This window comes from Mobula hypostoma, chromosome 3 (assembly GCF_963921235.1).
Source record: "Mobula hypostoma chromosome 3, sMobHyp1.1, whole genome shotgun sequence".
NCBI lineage: Eukaryota > Metazoa > Chordata > Chondrichthyes > Myliobatiformes > Myliobatidae > Mobula > Mobula hypostoma.
Window position 1 is genome coordinate 159362329 of NC_086099.1, and position 22581 is coordinate 159384909.

Consider the following 22581-nt stretch of genomic DNA (forward strand, 5'->3'; position numbering starts at 1 on the left):
GACATTAAAAAGCCCATATTGCATCTATTCTTAGCTCAGAATAAAACTCAGTTGGTGACTGAGAAAACATGAGATCCAGCCATATAACTTCAAATACATAATAAAACAGAATGTGCTGACAACATTTAGATATTAGATGCTAAGAAGAAATCAGATAAATTAACACTTGCCTTACAGCTTTTATTGAATATGTTTACATCTGTAAAAATGTTTATACTTCTTTATAAACAGTGGCATATAGACCACAAAATTCATTGCTTTAACTGGCCTGTTCTGTACATTGGCGCTCCGTGTGTAGTTTATCGAGAGCTCGCATCATTTTTTTCATTTTATTGTATTTCTTTTAATAATTTTTCTTTAGTGAACATTAAAAACCGCGGAGATATTTTGGAATGTTATTATTACTTGTCAAGAAGTTTACTTGGCTTGATATCCAAAGCATCCGTGGAAGGGGTGATGTGTCTATGCATTTGAAAAATTGAACGATATGTGTGTTATATTTTAAATAGCAAGAGGCTTAAATTACGCTTAATCACCACAATTAAAACGATTGGTTTAGTCAGTGGTAGAGTAATGAATTGTGTGAGGGTACCTGCCGCTTCCGAAGTCCAACTTTATTGATTCAGTCAATCTGGAGCAATATTAGAGACATCATGTATTCTTTCTCAATTTTACGCAATGTAATGGCTTTCATTTTTATTTAATATGTTTGATTATTTATAGTTCTACTATACAGAGGCGTTCAATATTATACGGATATATTTTCGTTAAATATATTGAAACATTGTTTGCAATTTTCTTCGTTTTGTTATTCATTTTATTACAAAACATCTAATTCTCCTTTTTCCCTCTGCGTGATCTTTGGCTTTTCTTTCCTATGTACCTGGAGCCAAACTTACTGACCTGTTTTTCATTTTCATCCTCCAGGCGGAGGCGCTCCTCGATGCAGTTCCTCGCCTGAAGAAAGGCTTTCCTCTGGGCTCTCTCTGTCAGGATCCTCACAAACACCCCAGACATGTTCACGCTGGCAAACAGAACAGCATTGGCCACAAGCTACAAGAGGGGACACAGAACACCCCATTCAATCCAGTCTCCCGAATCTAGTTATCACTACACGAGAGGCAGAGTCAAGAAGCAATATTTATTTTTACAATGAGCTGCTGCATTATTGGGTACAACAGGTGTTTTTGTCTCTCTCTCTGATTTTTACACGCCCGCCCAATAATGTTATTGATGAGTAGGCGCGAAGGTTAACATGAACTAATGTCAATTTTATACAACTTACTTAGCCCTTCCGTTTACGTAAACACACACACTGTGTTCTTTATTTTCTGGCGAGCGCAATCCAATTACATCGCCGGGTTCACCTTATCCTAAACCGCCGCTGGAGTCCAAGTATCTCTAACCTTTAGACCAAACTAGAGTCTCCTGCCTTCCTATCTGCACTCCCTCTTCTCTGACATATTTGCAGGGTTCATCTTGAAATAAAATGCTGGCAAATATTTTGCAAATTTATTTTAAGGTCACAGAGGGGACAGCTAATCATCAATAAGCAACAGATGTGGTCAAACGCTGCCCGGATCACGTGCATGGACAGATGGAATGGTTGCCATAATCAGTGTAATGCCCCAGGTTAACAAAACCCCAACAGCTCGGCCATTTAGTAATACCATAATACCACAGGAATTTTGGTGACAGAAGCTAACACTTAGCCTTTAAACTACATTTTACGATTTAATCTCTGTCTGCGGAAATGGTTCTAATCATGTTGTTTAAAAGGGTTGTGGGTTAATAAACTCTTTGGCCTCTGGTGAGAAGAGTTGGTGCCAGTCCGCACGGACCTAAGCATCAACCAATTACTTCCCGTCTGTGGACAAAGCCTTTGCCATGCATAATGTGGTGGGGTGAACGTGGGAAACGACGGGATGGAATAAATTTGTCGCCTCTATTCAGAATTAGGAACTTTAATCAGAAATAACAGGTATGAAGGTGCAAGTTGATCCATCACTCCATGGAGTTTGCAATCTTAAACGTTATTTTCAAAAAAGCAACAGCTCCAGAACATGTCTCCCCTCTCGGTCCCCATCTCCCTCTCCCACTCGGAGTCTATCTCTGTCTCACTGAAAAGGAGCAGTTGCCAATATCCTTACAACAGCTTTCAGAACTGGGGAGATCGTTCAACATTCCTCCCCTTCCATCCCAAAACAAAACTTGACAATGTCTTTTGGAGTTGATCTAAGGACGCGAGGACTTTGTTCCGAAGTCCCACCACAAAGCAGTAAATGGAGATTGCTGCTGGAAAGGGGACTTACCGTGCGCCAGAGCCTCTGCCTCCTGGAGGTGACCGAGGTGGCGGTGACGATGATGTGAGAGACGGCCACCATCAGGCCGAAGATGATAGCCAGCAAAGTCCGTACCGGCACCAGCGAGTAGGCGACGAAAGTGACCAGCATGAGCTGCCACATGCCGTGCTCGGGAGAGGTCGGCGGCTCCAAGCTGTAGGATCCCAGCGAAAAGGGGCAGCACAGGAAGGAGAAAGTGAAGGCGAAGAGCAGCGTGAGTTTGACGATCTGCTGTAGCTGGGTGACCTGTAGGTACTTTACGTTGGTCACGATGAAGAGCGACATGAAAATGATGCAGTGAACCGGGTGCGAGCCCTTGGAGATGGTCAGGCTGGGGCCGGACATTAACTCCACGATGGCTAGCGTGGCCGTCATGATGATGAGTACGGCCAACGCCTTGAGGGTGGCAGTCTGTTCCAGCTTGAGGTTGTAATTCTGAAAGAGAGACTCCAGCTCCTTGCAGTCGAACTCGTCCTCGCAGCCTCCCGTGTCCAGAGGCAGCCCCGGGACGCACGGGCACTTCTTGCGTCTTGTTTTGACTTTGCGGAGCGGTGCATCCTCCATGGCATTGCCATCAAAGTTGAAGAATGGAACCAAAAGAAGGAAAAGAAAAGAAAACGAGAACCAACCCTTTCTTCCCCCGACGCTTGGCACCGGCCCTGCGGATCTGCCCGGCTCTTCGGGCCGTTCAGAATGGCTTCGGCATTTTTTTTTTCACCCACGTCCCCTCACTCAGCCCCCTCCTGGTAACAGCTGAGGAGGCGAAGGCTCCGAGAGAGCGAGGAAACGGAGAACAGAGAGCAGGATGAGGAAGGGAAGAAGGGCAGATGAGACACGTCAAAGAAACAAACAAGTTGGCACTTTCAGCAGCAAACGGCAGAGGTTGTGCAAACTGGTGAAGTGGCTCCTCTCTTCCCCCTGCTAACACAACATAGAAAGAAGGAGATGAGAGCAGAGAATGATCCCATCCTAACCCAGAGCCTTGTCACCCAGGACAGATTAATGACGCCTGCGCACTGCCCTCACACCCCCTCCCTCCGCGACATCTCACGTCTTGGCTCTAAAGTAGCTGAGAATAAGCGAACCCCGAGCCTTCCTCTCGTAACAGCAACAATCTGATGTGCAACAGATCCGAACGCCCCGAAACATCCGCCAGCGTCCAGCATGGACTTCTGACACCGCCGCAAATGAAAGAGCCGGGAAAAAGTATAAAAAAAACACACGGAATAAAACCAAACCCGGGTTTGCAGGGGAACTAAAAATACGGCGCTCAGAACGTGCACGCACGGAGACATCGCTTCAAATTCAAATATTTCAACTCTCGCTTCCCTGCGGTGTGAAGCCTTAGCAGTAAATTCTATTTAAATATAGCAAACCTCTGTCCGCTGCTCTTTCAACTACGTGATGTGTGTTTCAAACAAATCCTAAATACATCTAATCTGGCAGTGGATGGTGCGCCGTTCTTTTTGTAGGTCATATCCATAGATGCAGCCGTGTTGAATTCTATCTTTAACTCAAAGCCGCAGGATGGAGCTGTCTTCTCAACATTGTTGCTTCATTGCCACAAACCAACCAAGTGTTTGGGATGTTGTCTGTGTCCATTTCTTCCCCTCCGTGCGTGGTGTGTGTATGTGTGTGCCACTCAGCAAAAATTTGCATTCCATCTCAAAACCTAGTTCTCGGGAATCAGATCTTTTTCGCATCAGTCGCTCTTAATTGCTACTGGCCGTGTGACCAACGGCAACTAAAAATAAACATTTTGTTTTCTTAGCAATGCGGCCCCGGTTATCCTCTGAGTTAAAAACAAACCACTACCTCTTCTTATTACTAATTGCTCAGAGAACATTCGAAAGAAAACTATTTAATTATGTTACATTTCGTGAATAAAATGACAAGAATGAAGGAGCAATCTGATTCAGATAGCTAGCCGTGTGGGGTCACACCATTTATAATGCGTTCGTACTACGGGCAAAAGATAATTAAGTAAACCGATTAAGCACAACCAGCAGCGGCATATGGACTTGGGGCAGTCTGGTATCCTCCCGGAAAAAGGTTACGGTTTACAGGTAAAAGTGAAGAGAAGGCACCACTATAATTAACAGAGGGCAGGGGAAACCTGTTTGGCTCTCCTAATCTCATCCCATGCGATGCCCAATCCGGGTTTGAGGACAAATCCGGTCACGCGAAGAAACTTGCTCGGTAAGCGCCACTATCAGATGGCGTATGCCGAATTAGTTCGGATGACTTGTTGATTCACGAAAGGAGATGTTTACAATGACAGTGGCGCGCCGCTGGATAATATTAACATCTGAGTCTAATTAATTTCCGGAGTATGAAGTCGTTATTTTAGACAGCTAAAATACAAGATAGAAGGTATGACACCACCTTGCAAGTTAGCCTAGTTCAATTTAATACTTAGCATCTTAACGCAGTGAACTCTGCCACTATTACTACAATGAAAAGAGCACCGCCAGCAGAGAACTCCCCGCCAAAAATGCACTTCCGCTGAGAAAGGCGTGCGCGAGCAGTGCCTGTGCTGATCCCCAGAACATCGCAAAAACTGTACGGCCAATGAAGCACGTTTGAAGCATGGACGCTGTTGAAGGGAAAGTGGCAGGCAATGTGTGCACAGCACTTCGCCGCAAACAGTAAGGTGACAACGACAATTTTGTTTGTTTTAGAATTGTGTAGGGAAAGATTTTGGATTGGATTCGTGTCTTCAGAAATGACTTTAAATAATTTCGAAGCAAGTTTCACCCAATGAACCACAACTATCTGACAGCGTTGCAATTTCCATAAAGCAGAGCAGTTTGGAATGGGAAACTCTGATGCAGAAAAACTTGAGCTGTGTGGGGATGAATCTTGAGCGAGTCAAGAACAAGAGCTAATTTAAGCCACTGTTTTATGAGCAGCACACTGCTTCTTGAATACCGGCACTGAATTATTAATCACCTCATTTTCTCCTATATTCCATGGCACCGCAGTCATGTAGATTAAGTATGATTATAATGCAAGGGTTATGTGATGAAGGTTTTTGTATCTACCTTCTTTTCAAGGCAGCAAGGTTCAAACATCTACCAAACTCCTGTTGGAAACATTCTTTACTCAATTCCTAACTAATCCTTCTATCAATTACTTTTATGTTGTGAACGCTGTTATCATTTCATCATTTTGCTAGAGGAAATATGTGCTAAATAATTATTCTGCCAAGGCCTCCTCTTAATTTCAAACACCTCAATTAAAGCGCCTCTCATCTGTTTAACATGAGCTTCTTCAATTTTTTTCCAGGTAGTTAGAATTTCTCAGTTCTGGCAATATTCTCATTGGTGCAGATTACCTTAAAGCACATGAGATAATGCAGCTGTACTGTGACTGCAGGCTACAATATCTGAGGTCTGTGTTGGAGGAAACAGGGATTATCATAGAGAGGGACGTCAGATCAGCACACAATAGGATCGTGGCCCTTCTTGCCTCAGTAATGAAGTTTTCAGGCCAGTCCTGAGCTAGAGGCTAAACAGACAGTTGTGATGTTTGTGACTTGGTGCTTTCACTTAAGAAGAAAGCTCAAGGGGGGAATGTGACTGAGAGATAGGGGAAAGAGTTGGAGAGGAGATGAGAGAGCTTGGAGTGCAGGAACGGGGATGAAGTGGAAAATGGTGGGGAATCAACAGGGCTAGGAGAAGGAAAGACCTGGGGACTGAAGAGAGGGAAATTCAGAGTGAAATAGAGTGTAGTCAAGAACATGTGTATTTATGACTCCTCATGAGTGTGGATAGGGTGTAGGTTGAATATGTGTAGAAGCATCAACGTGTGTTTTTAAGATCTTGCTCCATCAAGACTGAATGTCACCTGCTGTGCAATGGCAACCTGGGGCACAAGTGATTGCCTGTGGGATGAAATGGTTCAGTATTGCAGAAGTCAGTAAATACTCATACAGAAGCAAAAATGACCCAAGTGATCGGTAGGCATGACTCCCTAAAACAGAGTTCCACAAACCAGGAGAAAATTGTTTCAAAGTTGATAAAGTAGATATATGATTAGCTGATTGGTTGGCATTTTATGTCATGGACTCCTGATTTGAATCCAGGATGATGGAAGAAGAATATCTAATTAATTGAAGGGAGTAGGACTGTCTTAACAAGGTTTATATGCAGCATTAAAGAATAACAAATTGGTGCCAGTAAGCATTGAATTGGCAATGTTAGAAAAGCCATGAAGGTGGTTGTGTGGGAAGTGAAAAGATATCACATCACTGTGGAGTAGGAGGTGTTTCTCCAAATATGTGATGAAGTAGTGAAAGCATGACTGTACACCTGACCAAAGAAAGTTCAATGTTGAAGCTAGAAGGCAACATACATGCCTTTACTATTTCACATTTTACACAAGTGAATTGATGTTGGGCAATGTTGTAGAAAGTTAATATTCTCATGAAATATTTATCTTTTTCTTGTGTTGATTTACGCACATCAGTGCATTTAGAAAGAATAACTGTGAGAATGGAAATCAGATTATTTCTTCAGATAAATTACCAAAGATAACCGGGTTTTCAGTTAGTCAGGCAGTATCTGTGAAGAATGAAACAGGTTTAGTGTTTAGGATCAATAGCTTTTCATCATGTCTGGTATCATCAGCAGCAACAATCACTCTTGAAAATAAGATTCCGGCCTGAAGAAATGTCACTGATGGATTACATAGATGCTAAATAGCAAAAACATACAATCAACAGAATTAGGTGTTTCCCTAGTTAATAGATCAGAGCCAAGCTTTTACAGGAGTGTCAGATTTTTTTTGCGATGGGTAATCATGATTATACTGCTGATAGGAAGCAGAGCTTCAAACATATTCCCACTGTCAGTGATGGTGGGGCCCAGGATTCAAAGACATAGACAAACCTGAATCATTTGCAATCCGCATGGATAACGTCACTCACCTTAACACTGGACTGATTCCTCAAACTATGGACTCATTTTAAAGGACTTTACAACTTAAGTTGTCAACATTATTTACTTATTGCATTTCCACAGCTTGTCTTCTTTTGCACATTGGTTGTTTGCAGGTCTTTGTGTGTAGTTTTTCATTGCTTCTATTGTATTTCTTTGTTCTACTGTGAATGCCTACAATAAAATGAATATCAGGGTAGTAAATAGTGACACACAATATATGTACTTGGATAATAAACTTACTTCGAACAGTTGAATTTTGAAGGACCCGAACTTTGGATGCAGCAAGAACAATAGGACAATAGGGAAAGTTAATGCAGATGTCTCATGGATAATCTACATTACAGTAGAGAATGTGCTGGAAAACTTAAGATTTATGAAGGTAGACAAATTTCTTGAGTGTGACTAGGTATATCCAAGAACGTTGTGTAAGCTAGAGAAGGAGTTGTGCAAGATGACTGAAATATTTGCATCTTTGTTAGCCTTGGGTGAAGTGTGGGATGACTGGAGGTACGAATGAATAACTCTTATGATTCTATCAGGAAAAGTTAAAGAACATCAGGACAAAATGACTTCAATGATTGGGTCCTGCCTTGCACTACAGATTATGTTCGCTCTAAAGAACTCCTCAGGTCAGTGTCCAAACATCTTCAACCACTTCATCAATGCTGTTCCTTTCCTCTTAAGGTCAGAAGCAGGGGTTTTCACTGATTAATGACAGGCTGATACAATGGGCAAATCTATGACAAACAAGATTAGTCTGGGAAAAATGACAGAAGGAATGAGGACAGTCTATATCTCTTAATGGATACTGTTCTAAAAGAGGTACAGGAGTAGAAGGACCTCGAGGTAATTTAAGATCCATTCAGACAAGCACATGAACAGGATGGAAGGAAATGTGCAGGCAGATGGGAATAGTTTAAATTGGCACCATGGTCTGCATAGACATAGTGGGCTGAGGGACCTGCTCCTGTGCTGGACTGCTCCATGTACTAGGTACTATGTTTTATTTATTATTTTCTGTGTTCTATGATCTGTGTATGGGTGCACAAAGAAGAAAGGCAAATCAAGAAAGTATTGAATAAAACATTCATAATTACAGGCTTTTCCCATAGAGGGACAGAGCATAAAATCCTAGAAGTCATGATGAACCTCCACAAACCAGTAATCCAGAATTATCTGAAGTATTTTATTCTATTCTATGTGCCTCATTATAGGAATGATGTGGCGGCACTGAAGAGGTTCCAGAAGAGATTCACAGGAGTAGCTCGTGGGATGACAAACCGCAGTCACGCGGTAGATTGGAGAGGGAGGAACTGTTTTCATTAGCGAGGAGAAGGGTGAAAGAAGATTTGATGGAAGTACATAATGCATTGAGGTGTATAGACAGAGTGGTAGTGGGAGGCTGCTCCCACTGCAGGAGTCAAGAACTCAAAGTCACAGGTAAAAAAGTGGAAGAGAAATAAGAGCAACAGGAAGAAATTCTTTGTACAGCAAGTGGTTGGAATCGGGAACAAGATTCCCTTATAAGTGTTGGGGTAGGATCTGTTATGTCCTTCAGGGGAAATGAGATAAAGATATGATGACAAAAGATCTGTAAGGTTATGAAGAAGGGTCCAGAGGGTGGAATGAGCAAATCACTGCTACACTAGAGTTTGAGCATGGACATTATGGCCCTTCGTTATTGTGAGTGATTCTGTGAAAATACAGTGCATTAGGTAGACGTCGTAGTAGGACTGTTGCGGTGAATGAAGGTTAGGTAGCAACCTATACCATTCTTGATGGAATTTGTAGATGATTCTTCAGAAGAGGAATATGAAGCTTTGGCTTAACAAGAAGCTACTCAGATCAACATGCCACCTCCCTGGAAGGAGGTAAACTGTTTATTTGCTTGATCCACTGCAGATGAAATCAGTAAATGATCAGATCATATACAACCAATGGCTGTGGTGAAAGCTCCTAACCTAGCATGGGAAGTTGATATCCCCAAAGCAAGCAATATTAACAAAAACATACCTGTTGTGATGTGAGATGAATATTAAAAGTATTTCACTAGAGTAACAGATTTGCAGTGTCTCTGTTCGGGTGTCTGCTGGGAAGAGCCTGGCAAGTGTCTATTTCACTGCTGGTTAGCAAGTGAACAAATAAAGCATTATGAAAGCAGTGAGAAAGTGTCAATTACGAAGCACCCAGGGAGTCCGCCATGTTTTTGAGAAGCAAACCTGTAAAGCAAAGTAATAGGCTGACAAAAATTCAACCAGCACTATCTCTTTCAGAAGGACAGGCAGTCCATTGTGAATAGCTGAGTCCAAAATATCATTTAGCAGATTGAGAGCAAAAGGATTTTGCATGAATGTTAACAACAAGTAATAACAGAGCAACACACATCAAAGTTGCTGGTGAACGCAGCAGGCCAGGCAGCATCTGTAGGAAGAGGTGCAGTCGACGTTTCAGGCCGAGACCCTTCGTCAGGACTAACTGAAGGAAGAGTGAGTAAGGGATTTGAAAGTTGGAGGGGGAGGGGGAGATCCAAAATGATAGCAGCAGACAGGAGGGGGAGGGATAGAGCCAAGAGCTGGACAGGTGATAGGCAAAAGGGGATACGAGAGGATCATGGGACAGGAGGTCCAGGAAGAAAGAAAAGGGGGGGGGGACCCAGAGTATCCCCTTTTGCCTATCACCTGTCCAGCTCTTGGCTCTATCCCTCCCCCTCCTGTCTTCTGCTATCATTTTGGATCTCCCCCTCCCCCTCCAAATTTCAAGTCCCTTACTCACTCTTCCTTCAGTTAGTCCTGACGAAGGGTCTCGGCCTGAAACGTCGACTGCACCTCTTCCTACAGTTGCTGCCTGGCCTGCTGCGTTCACCAGCAACTTTGATGTGTGTTGCTTGAATTTCCAGCATCTGCAGAATTCCTGTTGTTTGCGTTTAAGTAATAACAGAGGTTTTTTTAAATCTGTTTGGACTTCTGCAGAAAACTGGTTGATTGGAGGGTCAGGACAACATCTGCGTTAATAAAAATCCATAGATAAGGTGAAGAGCAAAGGCTTTGCATGAGATGTTTAAGAAAGTTATTCCAATTTAGCCTACCACATGAAAAGGCAACATTGCAAAGTACTGGGCATCACTAATGAGGGCAGCATATAGTGCCCATCCCTGAATGCCCATGAGAAGTTGGTGGTGAGCCGCAGTTTAGGAAAACAGCTCATCAAACTGCTCCCTAACTGCTGGACAGGGAGTTCCAGGATTCGAACATTCCAATGATGAAGAATATTCCTAAACTGGGATTCCCAATGATATTTCCAAGATTGGGTTGGGTTGGAAGCTAAGGTGCTGGATAGTCTTCTACATGGTAGAATTTGAGTAGTTAGGAATTAGATGTATTGAGGTTTATTTTTTAAATTGCCTAGGCCTGACAACTAAGAACAATTCCCAGGTTATGGCCATTCAGGATTTGAAAATTTGCCCTAAAAGAATTCACAAATCATTATCCAAAAATATGAGATATGGAATAAAATTCAGTCTTATGATAGAAGAACTACATAAATCAACACAAGGTTTGTAATTTTTTTTTCACCTTGCATCAGTTGAAACTTATACAGGTGACGTGGCTTCCAAAATCAGAATCAGGTTTAATATCACTGGCATATGTTGTGAAATTAGTTGTTAGGCGGCAGCAGTACATTGCAATACATAATCATAAAAATCGTAAATTACAGTAAAAATAATATATATATATAAATAAATAATGCAAAAGGGGAAAAAAAAGTAGTGACCATAAGGTATAGGATCAGAATTAGGCCATTTGACCCATCGAGTCTGCTCTACCACTTCATCATGGTTGATCCAATTTTCCTCTCAGCCCCAATCTTCCGCCTTCTCCCCGTATCCCTTCATGGCCTGACCTATCAAGAACTTATCAAACTTACCCTAAATATACATAAAGACTTGGCCTCCACATCTGCCTCTGGCAATGAATTCCACAGATTCACCACTCTCTACCTAAAGAAATTTCCCCTTATCTCCATTCTAAAAGGATGCCCCTCTATTCTGAAGCTGTGTCCTCTGGTCTTAGACTCTCCCACCATAGGAAAGATCCATAGGAAAAAGTGGTGATGTAGAATTTATGGGTTGAATGTCCATTCAGAAATCTGATGGCAGAGGGGAAGAAAATGTTCCTGAATCACTGAGTGTGTGCCTTCAGGCTCCTGTACCTCCTCCCTGATGGTAGCAATGGGAAGAGGGCACATCCTGGATGGATGGTGCCTTTCTGAGACATCACTCCTTGAAGATGTCCTGGATACTGGGAAAGCTCATGCCTATGATGGAGCTGACTGAAGTTTACAACTTTCTGCAGCTTATTTCGATCCTGAGCAGTACAACACCTCCCCCTTCCGATACCAAATGATGATGCAGCCAGTTAGAATGCTCTTAATGGTACATCTGAAGAAAGTTGCAAGTTTCTTTGGCAGCATACCAAATCTCCTAATAAAATATATCTGCTCTGTAACTACATTGATATGTTGGGCCCAGGTAGACGTTGACAACCAGGATCCCTTTCCACTTCTGATCCCTCGATGAGGACTAGTCTGTGAAAACCACTCTTACCCTTTCTTTTCTCTTACTGACATTGAGTGCAAGGTTCTTGCTGCGACACCACTCAATTAGCAGATCTATCTCACTCCTGTATGTTTCTCACCACCATCTGAAATTCTGCCAAATATAGTTGTGTCATCAGCAAATTTATAGATGGCATTTGAGCTGTGCCTAGCCACACAATCGTGGATGTAGACAGAGTAGAGCAGTGGACTAAATACATATCCTTGCTGTGTGCTGGTGCAAGGTGAAGATTCTGTTTCTGACCTACACAGACTGTGGTCTTCCACTGAGAAAGTGAAGGATCCAGTTGCAGAGGAGGGTACAGACACCCAGGTTTTGGAGGTTCCGAACTGTATGAATTATTGTGTTAAACGCCGAGATGTAGTCAATTAACAGCAGCCTGACATAAATATTAGTATTGTCTAGGTGATCCAAGGCCACATGAAGAACCAATGAAATTGCCTCCGCTATAGACCTATTGTGGTTGTAGGCAAATTGCAGTGGGTCCAGGTCCTTGCATAGGCAAGAGTTGATACTAGCAATAACCAATCTCTCAGTGTAATTCAACACTGTAAATGGGAATGCTGCTGGACAATAGTTGATAAAGCAGCTCTCCCTCCTCCTCTTGGATACTGGTATGATTATTATACTTTTAAAGCAGGTGGGTGTCATGGTCCGGTCTGTGAAGTCCGTATTCCGGTTCACGGTCCGGTCCATTGACCCTTGCCCCAGGTTTTCCTGTCTACCCTGTTTCTGTTCTTGTTGAGCTCTAATTGAGTCAGCTGATGCTCGTTGGGGCTGGCTGCATAAATACCTTCAGAGACCAGGGCGTGGCTGCTGGATTGTTCTTGTCCTTACTCCTTGTATCCCTTCCTCTGCCTTCTGTTTCCTCACCTGAAGCCCTGCCTTGTCTTGCCGGTAACTCTCGCCTCGCCTGAAGTTCTCGTCTCGCCTTGCTTTGCCAGAAACCTTGCCTTGCCAGAAGCCTTGCCTTGTCTTGCGGTAACTCTCGCCTCACCTGAAGTTCTCGTCTCGCCTTGCATTGCCTGATAACACTCGTCTCGTCTCGCCTTGCATTGCCTGATAACACTCGTCTTGTCTTGCCTGCAGTCTTGTCCTGGAGCCACCCTGTACCTAGCTCCCTTCCTGTCCCTTGCCTCCGCCCAGGTAAGCCAGGCCCTATTGCCGTTACCTATGGTTGGTTCTGTCCCTTCCTGTCCCTTGCCTCCATTGGGTAAGCCAGGCCATATTTCCGTTACCTACGGATGGTTCTGTCCCTTCCTAACTCTTGCCTCTGTCAGGTAAGCCAGGCCATCTTGCCATTACCTGCAATTGGTTCTGACCCTTCCTGTCCCTTGCCTCTGTCAGGTGGTGATCTGCGCCCTGCCCAGGAGTACCGCACCCTGCCCAGGAGGAACCTCTGGCCTCCGGCCTCCAGCCAAGCCTCGCCTCAAGTCTCCAGCCTCCAGCCAAGCCTCGCCTCAAGTCTCTAGCCTCTAGCCTCAAGCCTGAAGACTCCAGCCTCCTGTCTCCTGCCAAGCCTCGCCTTTAGTCTCTAGCCTCTAGCCTCAAGCCTGAAGACTCCAGCCTCCTGCCACCTGCCAAGCCTCGCCTCGTCTCTAGCCTCAAGCCTGAAGACTCCAGCCTCCTGCCTCCTGCCAAGCCTCACCTCTAGTCTCTAGCCTCAAGCCTGAAGACTCCAGCCTCGTTCTGCCTGCCAGCCAAGCCTCGTCCTTGCCTAGTTCTGGAGTCCAAGCCAGAGGCAAGACCCAGGTACTGGGTCCTTGTCCAGTCTCTGGCTCGGAGTCCAATCCCGGGCTCCTAGTTCTCTTGTCCAGTACTGTTCCGGGTTCCCGGTTTTCGTGTCCATGTCTTTGCCCTCACCCTGTATCCTAGTCCTGTCCCTAGTACTTCAGTGTCTGTGTCTTGCACTTGGGTCCGTTCCTAGCCATCTCCATATGACAGTGGGAACTACCGAATGTAGCATCGAGAGGTTGAAAATGTCTTTGAACACACCCGGCTATTACTTGGCACAGGTTTTCAGACCCCTAAGAGATACACCAATGGGCCTGCAGCCTTGCAAGAATTCGCCTTCTTGATAGACATTCTGATGTTGGCCTCCGAGACAGAGATCCCAGGGCCACCAGGTGCTGCAGGGATTCTCATAGCTGTAGTTTTATTCTTCCTTTGAAAGCGAGTATAAAATAAATTGAGCTCATCTGGGAGAGATGCATTACTGCCGTTTATGAAGATAGGTTTCACTTTATAGGTAGTAAGGGACTGCAAACCCTGGCAGAGTTGATGTGCATCCGATTCCGCCTCTAATCTCAATCAGAATTGTTGTTTTGTTCTTGAGGTAGTCCTCCATAAGCTGTACCTGGCCTTCTTGTATAGTCCTGGATCACCAGACTAGAATGCCACAGATCTAGCCCTCAACAGACTACAGGCCCTCAGCTTTGTGTCACAAGCAATTACAATACAATCTTCTTTCCAGGTACACAAAGCTCCATCCATTCTTGAAATATGAGGATCACCTGCACCAGTCTGGTAATTAAATGGCTACACCAAACCATGTATATCATTGATGATTTGTATGGGTTTATTACTTTTTTTTGTAATTTATTTTTTATTGAATTTCATCATCAGACAAACATTTCCATAAGATGTATTTCAGATACTGTGCATATATATCATATAATCATATTTGTCACAAATCTCTGAGGTATACACTTATAGAAAAGAGGGGAAAGAAAGAACAATCGAAAGAAGAAAACTATATACAGAGTAGGGAGTGATTTTTTTTTACAACATATTCATTGACTTGTGAGAATAAAATCAAGCCTATGAGGTGTTATGTAGTTAAACTATTTTTTCCAGTATGAATAAACTATTTTAAAGGAGAAACAGTTTCATAGAAGTATAAGGCTATCTTTAAGAACTAAGAGTGCAATATGGTATAATTTTTGACACTGCTGTTAACTGAGAATTGATTGACTTCAATAAAGGATGTGTTGCTGGAAGATTTGCCTCTGTTATTTGTCATGGTGAATAGCAAGCCTAAATTCTTACAAGAGCACTAAGTCTAGGAACAGAGAAAGAGTGTAATTAGAACTATCAGAATACCAAAGTATCCTCAAGTTTAACTTAGAAACATGGAAACCGAGAAAACATACAGCACAATACAGGCCCTTCGGTCCACAAAGCTGTGACGAACATTAGAAACACAAACCTTAGAACTACCTAGGCTTTACCCGTAGCTATCTATTTTTTCTAAGCTCCATGTACCTATCCAGGAGTCTCTTAAAAGACCCTATCCTTTCCACCGCCACCAGCAGCCCATTCCACGCACTCATTTCTTTGGTTTATTTCCCTGTGAGCATCTGTTTCCAATTTATGCTCTCAAGTTCCTGCCTGATAACCTCATAGTTCCCCTTACTCCAATTAAACGTTTCTCTAACTTGTCTGTTCCTATCCCTCTCCAATGCTATGATAAAGGAGATAGAATTATGGTCTCTATCTCCAAAATGCTCTCCCACTGAGACCTGATACCTGACCAGGTACATTTCCCAATACCAGATCAAGTACAACCTCTCCTCTTGTAGGCTTATCTACATACTATGTCAAGAAACCTTCCTGAACACACCTAACAAACTCTACCCCATCTAAACCCCTCACTCTAGGGAGATGCCAATCAATATTTGGGAAATTAAAATCTCCCACCACAACAACCCTGTTATTATTACTCCTTTCCAGAATCTGTCTCCCTATCTGCTCCTCAAAATCCCTGTTACTATTGGGTGCTCTATAAAAAGCACCCAGTAGAGTTATTGACCCCTTCCTATTCCTAACTTCCACCCACAGAGACTCCGTAGACAACCCCTCCATGGCTTCCTCCATTTCTACAGCCGTGACACTGTCTCTGATCGACAGTACCTCCCTCCCCATCGTTTCTGAAGCATCTAAAGCCTGGCATTTGAAGTAGCCGTTCCTGTCCCTGCACCATCCAAGTCTCTGTGATGGCCGCAACATCATAGCTCCAAGTGTTGATCCATGCTTTAAGCTCATCCGCTTTATTCACGATACTCCTCTCATTAAAATAGACACTTCTCAAACCATCGGACTGAGCGCGTCCCTTCTCTATCACCTGCCTATCCTCCCTTTCATACTGTTTCCAAACTTTCTCTATTTGTGAGCTAACCTCCCTTTCCTCCATCACTTCAGTTCCCACCCCCCAGCAATTCCAGGTTAAACTCTCCCCAGTAGCCTTAGCAAACCTTCCCGCCAGGATATTGGTCCCCCTTGGATTCAAGTGCAACCCGTCCTTTTTGTACAGGTCACACCTGCCCCAGAAGAGGTCCCAATGATACAGAAATCTGAATCGTTGCCCCCTGCTCCAATCCCTCAGCCACACATTTATCCTCCACCTCATTCTATTCCTATACTCACTGTCACGTGGCACAGGCAGTAATCCCGAGATTACTACCTTTGAGGTCCTGCTTCTCAATTTCTTTCCTAACTCCCTGTAGTCTTTCCTTCAGGACTCCTCCCTTTTCCTACTTATGTCGTTTGTACCAATATGTACAATGACCTCTGGCTGTTCTCCTACCCAATTCAAGATATTGTGGAAGCGATCAGAAGCATCCCGGACCCTGGCACCTGGGAGGCAAGCTACCATCCGCGTTTCTTTCCTGCATCCAAAGAATCGCCTATCTGATCCCCTAACTATAGAGTCCCCTATCATTGCTACCATCCTCTTCCTTTCCCTACCTACCTGAGCCACAGGGCCAGACACTGTGCCAGAGGCACGACCACTGTTGCTTCCCCCAGGTAGGCCATCTCTCCCAACAGTACTCAAGCAGGAATACTTATTGTTAAGGGGGACAGCCACTGGTGTACTCTGTAGTACCTGCTTCTTGCCCTTCCTTTTCCTGACTGTTACACACTTCTCTGTTTCCTGTGGTCCCAGGATGACTACCTGCCTGTAGCTCCTCTCTATCACCCCCTCACTCTCCCTGACCAGACAAAGGTCATTAAGCTGCAGCTCCAGTTCCTTAACGCAGTCCCTAAGGAGCTGCAGCTCGACGCACCTGGTGCAGATGTGGTCTTCCTGGAGGCCGGGAGTCTCTAGGACTTCCCACATCTGACACCGAGCACAGAAAAACGGCCTCACACACGTACTTTATCTTTATTTTAAACAGATAACCTACCTGGCCTCGACCTTTTATCGCCGAAGCCCCCTTGAGCCAAAGCCTTCCTACTCTGTCTCCCACTATCTCGACACCCACTCCTCCGACGCCCGCTGAAGAAATCTGTCTTCCTTTTAAACTCTTCCCGCTGATCTCACTGGCTGACTTCCATGCGCTTGTGCAGTCGTGCCCCGTTCAAATTACCAAAGAAATAACCATCACCTTCTCAACTCTGCTTGCTTTTAAACTCTTCCCACTGTTCTCACTGACTGATGTCCACACACTTTCAAAGTTTATCATCAGGAAAAATTTTGTTCTTTTGTGGTAATGCACTGTGGCAAAATAAGCTTGATAATTCCACCAAACTATCATTACATTTAAGAAAATATAAACATATTTATTTTAAAAATAGCAGTAGAAATGAATGTATTGCCAAATTTTCTTTTGTCATTGTTGGATGCAGCTTCACCATTCATGTTCTTTTAGGGCTGAGTCAGTTACAGGTCCTTTTCCACACTTCCGTTCATCCATGTACCTGCTGAGCTTTAGTCATTTTAATCATTGTCACTGTATAGTGCAAGCTTGTTATAAGCACTAAACTGGTCAGAACAGTCTTTCTTTTCATATTAACATCTTCTGAATTTAAATTCTGGAGTAATAATGACAGGGATTTCCATAGATCTTGAGAATTCAACTACATGTTACTCAAATCTGCTTAATACTTTCAAAGGGCATGGAATTCAAATTAAGATGTACAGTATTCCTTAAAACTGGCCACCTTAAAATGCATGCCTGACATAGACATTTTACACATTAGACCACATATAATTTATGTATTCTAATATAGTCCCCTCATAATAACACAAAGAGGCCATGTGGCCCATTGGTTAGATGCCGGCTCCCAACAAAGAAATATAATTTATTTACTTTTTTAAAATTTACTTTTTTTGTGATCTCGATGTTCAATTGCCTATCTTTAAACTCCCATAAGAAGGTGCTGAAGATACTGCCACAGTGCTGTTGGGTAGGGAATTCATCAATTTAAGACTCAGAGACAATAAATCAATATCAAAATATTGTGCAGTCATCCACAAACACGTCCATTTCTAAACTTACGATGAAAGAGAAGTCATTGATGAAACAGCTAAAGGAGATTGGACCTAGGACTACTAATGATAACTTCTGTCTTAATTTAGTTATGACAATGGATTGTCTGGTTGTGAATTCAAATGTGTTTTACAAAGACTATTAAAGAGTGTGCAGCACTCTTCCACAGGCATTTGTTCATAGTTTAAGTCATTCCGAAGTATGGATTGTCACAAAACATAGATGAGGCTTGACTCTAAAGCAAAGCAGCAGAGATGATGTAGCAGTAAATGATATTTTACTAATAAACTGCAAAATACGAAGCAACCAGTGGTCATAAAGCAAGAGAGAATAAATACTTAACACAAAAAAGGTAACAAGGCAACTGGGGACTAGGAGCAACTGGCAGGTTCAATGGATCAACAATGAACTGTGGATGAAAGCTGGGTTTATATAGGCTGCAGGTGATAGATTGGAAATATGTGGCAGGTGATTCCAGTTTGCTGGGTGGAGACTGGGAGGTGATTACCTGTGCAAACCTGACAGGAGCCTTCCTCCTCAGGACAATCCAAATAGGTCCAGTGGAACTCTTCGATGAGCAATGGGTCCAAACTGGAAAGCTGTGCGTCTGTTTTCCGGATCTGAGATGCTCACATTTCAGATGGAAATGGGCATTTGGAGAAATTGCTTATTGGGGTTAGTTGAATTAGGAATTTGAAATTAACAAATCTGGAAAGATTGGAATATTTTAGGGTGCAATCTAAAAGTTGTTTTTCTAACAAGACTGTTTTCTTTTAAAGAACATGAAAGCATTTGCTCAAGACTTTTGATATATGCTGATTTAGAGTTTGAGATTCCTTGGAAAATAGCTTTGAAGCAATCAGTTTTTTGTCATGTAAATTACAAATAGAAGAAGGTACGGAGTTTTCCAGGGGCTCCACTCTAATGCAGTACATGGAAGGCCTCCTGTTGACTTTACCAAGCAAGGAAGCTTGTGAGTAGGACTCCCTCTACCTTTTTCGATAAACTAGCTAAGAAAGCTTATAACATAGCAAAGCAGAAACTACGAGCAGAAGTTACATGTCTAGGACATACCCTATCCCAGGTCGTTGATTAAGACTCGTATTGAAGCAATATTTAAAGCCCCACAGCCAACAACTCAAAGGGAAGTGAAGCATTTCCTGGGCATGACTGGGTATTGTAGACAGTGAATTTTAGATTATGCAGCTATTGTTACACCTCTCCAGAATATATCTCTTCCCAGTCAACCACATCTGTTATGCTGGACACCAGAAGCTGAGGATGACTCTTAATCATCTTACTTGTGTCCATGTCCCACATTTAATGGAAACATTGCTAACTCACTGTGCCATGCAACACTTTCCACACTGCTGTGAAGCTTTTACGCAAGAAGTGATAAAACCCTGTGTGGACCTTATGGATGGTCCTATCGCGAATGCCAATTTAATTTTTGTTGTTGACTGCTCGGTTAAAACCATGCGCAGGACATGGATGAGGTCTCTCAGGGTAATAAAGTGGCAGAATATACTGAAAAAAAGGCAGCAATTAGGCCCATTCTTGTTGTGCCAAAAGCAAGCATCCCACGCAGTTGGCCCGGATTAATCCTCCCACTTTGTAGGCTGTAAGAGCATACCAGTTGTCTGTTCCATCAGCCAAAAAGGTAACGTCGGAAATACTGGTGGGTAGGTTGTTGGAGAAGATCCTGAAAGGCAGGATTTATATGCATTTGGAGAGACATACTCTGATTAGGGATAGTCAGCATGGCTTTGTCACGGGCAGGTTGTGCCTTACGAACCTGTTTGAATTCTTTGAGGATGTAACAAAACACATTGATGAAGGTAGAGCAGAGGATGTAGTGTATATGGATTTTGGTAAGGCATTTGATAAGGTTCCTCATGCAAGTCTAATTCAGAAAGTAAGGAAGCATGAGATCCAAGGAGGCCTTGCTTTGTAGATCAAGAGTTGGCTTGCCACAGAAGGCAAGGGTGGTTGTAGATGGATCATATTCTGCATGGAGATCAGTGACTGGTGGTGTCCACAGGGATCTGTTCTGGGACCCCTCCTCTTTGTGATATTTATAAATGACCTGGATGGAGAAGTAGAAGGGTAAGTTAGTAAGATTGCTGATGACAAAAAGGTTGGGGGTGTTGTGAATAGTCTGGAGGGTTGTCAGAGGTTACAGTAGGACATCAATAGGATGCAGAACTAGGCTGAGAAGTGGCAGATGGAGTTCAATGCAGATAAGTGTGAAGTGATTCATTTTGGCAGGTCAAATTTGAAGACAGAATATGGTATTAATGGTAAGACTCTTGGTAGTGTGGAGGATCCGAAAGGAAGTATATATCTTGGGGTCCGTATCCATAGGACACTCAAAGCTGCTGCTCAGCTTGGCAGTGTTGTTAAGAAGGGTATGGTGTGTTGGCATTCATCAACCGTGAGATTGAATTCAAGAGCCGTGAGGTAACGTTACAGCTCTATAAGACCTTGGTCAGACCCCACTTGGAGTACTGTGCTCAGTTCAGGTCACCTCAATACAGGAAAGATGTGGATACTATAGAAAGAATGCAGGGGAGATTTATAAGGATGTTGCCTGGATTAGAGAGTGTGCCTTATGAGAATATGTTGAGTGAACTTGGCCTTTTCTCCTTGGATTAAGAAGAGGATGAGCGGTGACCCCATAGAAGTATATAAGATGATGAGAGGCATTGATCATGTGGATAGCCAGAGGCTTTTTCCCAGGGCTGAAATGGCTAACATGAGGGGGCATAGTTTTAAGGTTCTCGGAAGTAGGTACTGAGGGGACGTCTGGGGTAAGTTTTTCACACAGAGATTGGTGGGTGTGTGGAATGCGCTGCCGGTTTCAGTGGTGAGACAGATACAATAAGGTCTTTTAAGAGCTTCAGATAGGCACATGGAGCTTAGAAAACTGAAGGGCTATGTGGTAGTGTAATTTTAGGCAGTTCCTAGAGTAGGTTACATGGTCTGCACAACATTGTGGGCCGAAGGGCCTGTAATGTGCTGTAGATTTCTATGTTCTATGTAAGCAGCGTGATAGTATGTGATTTCAACCCAATGGACGCATTGTGGTCCCAGGTAAATTGGTACTATGAATTGCCCGGTGTGTTCACAAGTTCACATGTGCAGGCAAGAGGGGAATGACTGATCAAATAAATGAAAGTTGGCATGCCCCTTGAGTACCTCAAGTTGCAGAACAAATCTGTAGTCAACGTATGATGTGCCTTACAGAATCAGAGGAAATTGGTATAAGCAACAGGGCTCTTACCAGCCATTAGATGGGCCCTTTGTACATTTACAGATGGATTTTATTGAATTACCTCCATGTGAAGGATATAAATATATAGTAGTCATTATTGATGTGTTCTCATGATGGCTTAAAGCATTTCCTTGTAGTGAAATATTTGTTAAAGGGAATAGTCTTGCAGTTTGGGATCCCTTGGAAACTGTCTGGTAACAACGGTACCTCTTCCTAGAGATGCTGCCTGGCCTGCTGCATTCACCAGCAACTTTGATGTGTGTTACTTGAATTTCCAGCATCTGCAGAATTCCTGTTGGTTGGTAACAACGGTACCCATTTTTCTGGTAAAATAACTAAAGAAATAGGAAAAGCCTTACAGTTGGATCAAATTTCCACTGCAGCTACCATCCTCAGTCAGTGGGCCTAGCAGAAAGGATGAAAGGAACAATTAAGAATAAACTTAACAAACTGGACTAAAGTGGAAACAGGTGCTGCCTTTGGTTCTGATAACTATTCGAGCCACTGCTAATCGAACTATTGTTCTTGTCCTCACATGAAATCATAACAGAACGGCCTTTGTGCCTGCCATCTGATGTGCCACTAGGAATTAAACAAAGGGAAATACACAACCTGGATGAGAGCATGTCGAACTATTGTACAGCCTTGACAAAAACATTACTAAATATCATTAACAGGAAAAAGAAGCCCAGCAACCAGTCACCTTAAATGCCACGACACTGAACCCAGAGGCTATGTGATGATGCAGACATTTAGAAGAAAGAACTGTTTGGAATTTTGATTTGAAGTACCTTTTCTGTTATTGCTGGTCATCAATACAGCCATCAAGGTAAGAGAAAAGCCATTGTGGATTCATGCCTCCTGCTATAAGAATGTGCCTCATAATGCCGAAAAATAATTAAACCACTGAGAGTCCTAATGATGGCAGTTGGATTATCTCGTGTCCATTCCCTGACAGATGTGACTGCCACAAACACTCAAGCTGCTGGGTCTGTATGGCTGTCCCGGCACATGTGGAGACAGGAGTGCCCCTTTGACACGTGCCCTTCAGAGAAACAAAGATTAATTGTTACTGTAACTGGTCCAAGCCCTCAGCCCAGCATACGATTGGTTTCTGGTGCAAAGGTGATAGGAC

At 43.3% G+C, this 22581-nt stretch overlaps 1 protein-coding gene across 5 annotated transcripts in view; it reads right to left on the reverse strand.

Annotated features, from left to right (window-relative positions):
• LOC134344352 (adenylate cyclase type 1-like) overlaps nucleotides 1-4594 on the reverse strand; it is a 279148-nt gene extending 274554 nt beyond the window's left edge. For 2 of the 5 annotated variants that reach the window (XM_063043991.1, XM_063043995.1), the window contains exons 1-3: nucleotides 3428-4594; nucleotides 2313-3263; nucleotides 904-1053 (exon numbers count right to left, since the gene is read on the reverse strand). In XM_063043991.1, coding sequence (XP_062900061.1) covers nucleotides 904-1053; nucleotides 2313-2906 — 744 coding nt within the window. In that variant the 5' untranslated portion in view covers nucleotides 2907-3263; nucleotides 3428-4594. Of the gene's footprint in view, nucleotides 1-903; nucleotides 1054-1285; nucleotides 1397-2312; nucleotides 3264-3427 lie in introns of those variants that run through there. The other 3 variants (XM_063043992.1, XM_063043994.1, XM_063043996.1) reach the window with 3 other exon arrangements.
• Nucleotides 4595-22581: the final 17987 nt, after the last annotated feature.